General features: G+C 59.4%; 1 protein-coding gene across 3 annotated transcripts in view; it reads right to left on the bottom strand.

Moving 5' to 3' along the window:
• Positions 1–836: 836 nt before the first annotated feature.
• The window catches only part of Alox15b (arachidonate 15-lipoxygenase type B), a 13,066-nt gene continuing 8,000 nt past the window's right edge, over positions 837–5,902 (bottom strand). The window contains exons 4-14 of one of the 3 annotated variants that reach the window (XM_055594317.1): positions 5,540–5,662; positions 5,229–5,332; positions 3,928–4,100; positions 3,565–3,711; positions 3,264–3,467; positions 2,467–2,553; positions 2,155–2,324; positions 1,883–2,004; positions 1,682–1,782; positions 1,435–1,605; positions 837–1,016 (exon numbers count right to left, since the gene is read on the bottom strand). In XM_055594317.1, the coding sequence (XP_055450292.1) occupies positions 837–1,016; positions 1,435–1,605; positions 1,682–1,782; positions 1,883–2,004; positions 2,155–2,324; positions 2,467–2,553; positions 3,264–3,467; positions 3,565–3,711; positions 3,928–4,100; positions 5,229–5,332; positions 5,540–5,662 (1,582 nt within the window). Of the gene's footprint in view, positions 1,017–1,434; positions 1,606–1,681; positions 1,784–1,882; positions 2,005–2,154; positions 2,325–2,466; positions 2,554–3,263; positions 3,468–3,564; positions 3,712–3,927; positions 4,101–5,228; positions 5,333–5,539; positions 5,663–5,902 lie in introns of all 3 variants that reach the window. The other 2 variants (XM_055594318.1, XM_055594319.1) reach the window with 2 other exon arrangements.

The raw sequence follows: 5,902 nt of genomic DNA, 5'->3' as shown, positions 1-5,902 counted from the left end.
CTGGGAAGTGTACATGAAATAGTGGACTTCCAGAGTGAAGGCGGACGTCAGAGAGAAAGGTATCAGGGCTACGCTAATATTGTCTAATTCTCTGAACATGCGGCCTGGCCAACAGTTCACCTAGGGGGTCTTTGAGAGAGGTGGGTTAGATGGCGGTACGTCCCTCTCTCTGAAACGGCAGCGGGTTTTTATGTTGCTGGGTGTCTCGCCTGCACGCCTGGTGTCCCCAGCAAAGGCCTCTGGACCTGGAGTGGCACATGATTGTAAGCTGCCCTGGGCCCCAGGGAGAGCGGGCAGAGCTGTGAACCCCGGAGCCCTGTGCCCAGCCTGTCTCACTGTGCCTGACTTCCGATGATTGCTTCTCAGCGAGACCTCATCTTCCAGGAGAGATAGTAGGCGATAACCCACCCCTGGGGGGGGGGGGGTGCTGGGGTGCCTCCTGTGCTTCTGAGAAGCTTGGGGAGAGCTGCCTTCAGTCAGCCATCCGTGGGGTGGGCGGTAGAGCAGGACTCTGCTTCCACTACGGCCCACGGCTGGTGTGAGGAAAATCGAGCTGGCAAAGCCCTTAATCGGAGCTGAAGTTGGTGTTTCTAAGGCTTTGGTGTCCCTGTCCTGTGAGCTGCTGGCTTCTGTCGGAGTGTAAGTTTGTCTGCTTTGACTGCATTAGGAGTGTGTGTGTGTGTGTGTGTGTGTGTGTGTGTGTGTGTGTGTATGTGTGTGTGTGTGTGCTTCAGAGGTGAGTTATATTGGCTTGTCCAGGAGAAGCACATAGGCCCCTTTTTCTCCATGACCCTTGGCTTGGTGTGGCATGGCCGCATGGGCCCACCCTCTCCAGTTTAGATGGAGACGCTGTTCTCGATGAGGGGAGGGTCCAGGTAGGTGTAGGGCAGCGTCAGGCTTTGGTTCCTCTCCCTGATGCCGCTGGAGATCCGGATCAGCTGCCTCTGGAAGGCAGCCATGCTCCTCCGTGGGGCGTCCTCCGTGAAGTGTTCATCTGGATAGTGGCCCAGGGGCCTCTGGGGACCAATCAGAAGGCTGAGCTGCTGAGGCCCCCATCTTCTGAGCAGCTGCCACCCACCTCAGCTGGCTGTCCCCCGTCTCTCCCCCACCCGGTCACCCCACACAGTCTTTGGTGGAGCCTGTCCCTACTCTAAGCCTTCTTCTAAGTGACGGTGACCAGTAAGCTCTTGGGCTGTTCAGTCTGAAGGCCTGAAGGAGCGTTCAGCCCCATGTTACCGCCTTGGCCGAGAGCGACCGTTTCCGCCATCTTCTTTGGACACCTGATCTTCACTGTGAGTTGGTCAAGGGTCTTGTGTCTCGCTGGGGCATTTCAGGGAGGTGTGCATGTTTGGGCCTTGATGCCAGGGTTGAGTTTGGGCCACAGAGGGTAAGCAGCATGTACTTCGCTGGACAGACTCCTAGCTCTGTACTTACTCGGTCCCCGGGCTCCTGGCTTAGCATCCAGAGGGCCATGATGACATCACAAGTGGCATTGACTGCTGGGAGGGTGGCTATGAAGCCCTCAGGCCGAGCCTGGCCCTTTGCAGTAGGCGGCGGCAGCTGCATGCTGGGTGGGAGGTTGGGCATCCAAACACAAGAGTCAAACTGGAGGCAGAGGGGACAAAATGAGACAAGACCCTGGCTCCCCCGTTGCAGGCCCGTGGCCCTGACCCTTCCTCACCTGGCCTGCGCTCACAGCTGTATGCCTGGCTGAGCAGGTGAACATCACCATGGTGAGGTACTGGACCAGGGCTTCCCGCGTGTCCAACAAGGAGGGCACACCTGCAGGAAGAGCCGGGCTGCAGCCGGGGCTCTGGGGACCGGAGAGCCGCATGGAGAGTCAGGGGAGGGGAGGAAGGCCCAAGGGCTGGGGCCCCTGTACCTGAGCTTTCTCTGCTGAGGAAACCCTCAGAGAAGATCTCCCTCACCCAGGCCTGGAGCTCTTGGTCATCTCCGACAGATGCATCGCTTGGGTAGTAGGTGCCGACTATCTCAGAGACGAAGCTGAGGGGCACATCTGAATTCAGCCCCCTCCTCCAACCCGACCATCTCTGAGAAGCAGCCTTGCCCAGTGACACACGGCCAATCCCCCTGGTTGTGGGCCTCTCCAGTGCACCCATCCCCCACCCGGCTTCCTGGGGATGGTTCCCCCACCTCTTTATTGCCCTCCAGATCTGCAGCCCGTCATCCCGGTAATAGTAGCCTGGGATGTCTTCCACGCCCCGGGCCCGGATGTCGTCAGGGAGGCACAGGACAGAGTAGCTCAGCTGCTCCATGTTTCTCCGGATCAACTCAGAGAATCCGTCAATGCCGAGGCCTGTGGACTGAGGGACAGAACTCCTGGGCGCCAGAGCCTTGCTTCAGAATCGGGGCAGCACCGGTGCCAGGGAAACAGGGCCCACTCCCACGCCAGGCCACCATGGCCTCCCTCGTGGAGCCTGTCCTCCCACCGGGCGCAGCTCCTACCCTGTCCACCACCTGCCCAGGGGCGATGAGCAGCTCGCGGGCAAGCGTGTTGATGTGCAGGGTGTACCGGATGTGGGGGCTCAACAGCTGCGGGGGGGAGATGGGAGTCGGGGAAGGCCAGACCGGCCCCACCTTGAGTCTCACAGGAGCCAGCAAGGACAGGGGGCACCGTGTCCTACGCCCTCAGGTGGGGCTTTTCTGCCCTCTGAACACCAGATCATTCTGTCCGATGAGGACGGTGGGATTTCCTATCCCTGGGGCAGGCAGAGCATGAGAAGCAGGGCTGGGGCCTGGCGATGGGGAACGCACTTCTGAGAGGCAGGAGCTGGGCGTCCCAGTCAGGGACTCAGTCAGGTTGAAGGGCACAGAGCAGGCCCTGGGGCACCTCCTCACAGGACACGTTCCAACTAAGACATCTCTCTGGAGGGCACGGCTCCCCTCCACTTTCTGAGTTCTGCTTAGACATTCTCTTAGGCCTGGGATGCAGGCCCTACTCTGTGTTCTTCAGTCAGAACGGGAGCCCTGCATCCAGGCCCGGAAGGGTAAGGCCGCCCCAGGAGAGGCCACTTAAAAGAGGATAAACCAGGAGTCTGCAGGCTGGGTTACAGGCCGGGCCATCTTGTTTGTTCTGAGAAAGGATCTTTCTATATGGTAGTCCTGGCTGTCCCGGAACTGTGCTATGTAGAGCAGGCAGGTCCCGAGCTCACAGAGATCCTCCTGCCTCAGCCCTCCCCGTGCCGGGACCAGGGGTGGGCGTGAGCACACGCCCGGCCTCGCCAGCTTGTGGAGACACAGACCTTAAAGAGGGGGTGGCAGTAAGGCAGCTGACGCAGCGTGGCCAGGGCGAAGACCTCGGGCAGCAGGTGCGAGTGCAGCAGGTGCGAGAGGGCCTCGTGCACAGAGAACTCGGCGTTGCGCACCCAGGTCTTGGCCAGCAGCCAGTCCCACCTGTCATCGCTGGGCAGGAAGATGGGGTTGTCGGGCCCCGGAGTCTGCTTGAGCTGGTGCGGAAGGCCAGCAGGAGACGGGCAGTGTCAGCTTCTGTCAGCACTCAGTGGACCCTCTGTCCTTCTGCCCCCACCCCGCCTTCTTACAGACCTGGATGGCGAGGGGGAGCAGGGGCCCGGACCCCGAGCTCTGGTATAGGAGGGTCATTGGGGCCGCAGAGAACTGAGGCTTTCCGTTGATGACGTTGGTCTGGACTCCAGAAAGGATGCCATGATCCACCAAGAACAGGGAACCCTTCTGCAGAAGAAAAGGGGGCCGTGGCTGCCCCCCAGCTTTCCAAAGCAGGGGCCAAGGAGCAGGAAGAGGACCCAGGGTCACGGGGGTGGGGGGGGAGGCATTCTGAGAGAGGCTGCTCTTGGCATGCAACACCTTACTAGGCCCTCTGTCTCCAGGAGAGGGCCGAGCCTGAAGAGACCAGGATAGGGTTTGCAGAACTCCAGGACTGTGACACACCTCCAACTCGGCCTGCAGATTTGTCCCAGGGCCCAGCACTGGGGCCACCATTTCATCAGTGACGGGAAAGTTCTTTGGGAGGCTGCGACAGCGGCGGATCAGAACTGGGTTGAGGCCATTCAGGAACTGGGATGCAAAGAAGGCATCTTCCTGCCAGTGCGCAAACACATACTCTGTGGGAGGGCAGAGGACACGGGACGTCACCACAGTGACATCCCCACAGCTTTGCTCCTTACTCGCTTGGTGCGTGTCCTTTGGTCCATCCTGGGTACCCATCTCTTACAAGGACCTCCCCTCATCCCTGCCTATTCACCAAAGATCAAACCTTAATCTCAGCCCGTCATCTCACTGCCCACCTCGTACCACCCCGGGTGGCTCAGCAGCCTCAAATGCAATCTAAGCGAGGGCTCTCTCTTCCTCCAGCTCAGCCTCCTCCCCTTCCCGGCACCCCAACGAATGGCAGGTTTGTTTATGTGACTGCAGTCTGGAACCCCTAGGTAGCAACATTCTCCTCCTCCCATTAAGTCCCACGGGCTCGCCGTCCGTCCACTTCGTCCCTGCCCAGCCGTGGCCCTGATGAAGCCCCCACAGCCAGCGGGCCTCAGCTAGAACCCTGGCTGCTCTTCCTGTTTGCCCTCATGCCTCCGGCCCACCCCATGAAACACATGTAGCCGTATCTACCCAAGCCAGCTTCGGGCACCAGGCTCACATGCTTAGGGGAGCCATCAGCCTGCCCCAGTGCACACAAGTGTGGACATGACTTCTCCCCGCCTCTCTTTCCCATACTCAGTCCACTTGGCTCACAGCAACTTCCTTCCCTTAGTTCTGTTCTTCTGCTTGCAGGGCCTTTCCTGACCCTGGAGCACTCTCTGCCCTCGGCCTCATCCTCAGTGTTAACACCCTGGGGTGTTAGAGCACCCACCCCAGGAGAGTGCTCTAGGGCACCCTGAAAACTAGGGTGGGTCCCCCTTTCGCCCATTTCTGAAGCCAATAAGCACACCTTCCAAGAGACACTAATGACATGATTTTGAGTCTTGGTAACCAGAGCCTAGCCGCGCTCCTGTGTCCACAGCCCCAGCCAGTCACCTGGGTAACTGCTGGGTCAGGTCGGGGATGGCCTCCACCCATCCCCATTTCATCTCCGTGGGAACTTGTTTAGGTCTAGTTGGAAGGGCAAGGAGCCTCTCTGCCTAAAGCCACGAGGCGAACTGGCGCTTGATTTTCTGTTTCCTTTGAGCCTCCTGGTAGTGAGGGCAAGTGGCGCCCAGCAGGAGATGAAGACCCTGGCCCCAGCGCCTCACCTGCTGCTGGAGTCTTGTGGAAGTTAAACATCCTCCTCATCTCCCTCAGGCTCCTCCAGAGTCCTGTGCGGTCCAGGAACCCTTTGATTTTCAGCTCTGCAAACCTGATGGAAGATGTGAAGGGTGGGGAATGGCACAAGGCTCCAGGAGACCCCCCTCTGTGTGCCTGACACAGTCACTGACCCTAAGGCAGCCACTGTCCTACAGGACAGGAGACTGTTTCAGACAGGGCTGAGTGAGCTGTGTCACTGAGGGAAGGAACTGAGCAGGAGAGAAGGGAGGGGTGGGGACAAGCAGGGTGGCGTCCTCACGCGGAGTGGGCCTTAAAGTGGAATGTGGCGTTCTTCAGTGCGGAGTACTTGATGTTGAGGTCCAAGCCTTTCACAGTCTCCTGGTCCAGGCAGCGAGGCCAGCCTTCCATGTAAGTCTTCCACCTGGAAGGGTGACAGTAAATAGTGGATCAGGGCCTTACGGAGCCCTCAGATCAGACTGAGACAAAAGAGCCTCCGTCCCGGGGAGCCAAGGCCACAGAAGAGAGGAGAGGAGAGAGAGGGGAGGAGAGGAGAAGAGAGGGAGAAGAGAGGAGAGGAGAGGAAAAGGGAGGATACAGGAGAGGAGAGGAGAAGGGAGGAGAGGAGAGGAGAAGGGAGGAGAGGAGAGGAGAAGGGAGGAGA

This window comes from Psammomys obesus, unplaced genomic scaffold (assembly GCF_907164565.1).
Source record: "Psammomys obesus unplaced genomic scaffold, mPsaObe1.curated_primary_1811, whole genome shotgun sequence".
NCBI lineage: Eukaryota > Metazoa > Chordata > Mammalia > Rodentia > Muridae > Psammomys > Psammomys obesus.
The sequence above is the reverse complement of the archived record's forward strand: the minus strand, read 5'-3'. Positions and strand labels throughout refer to the sequence as shown.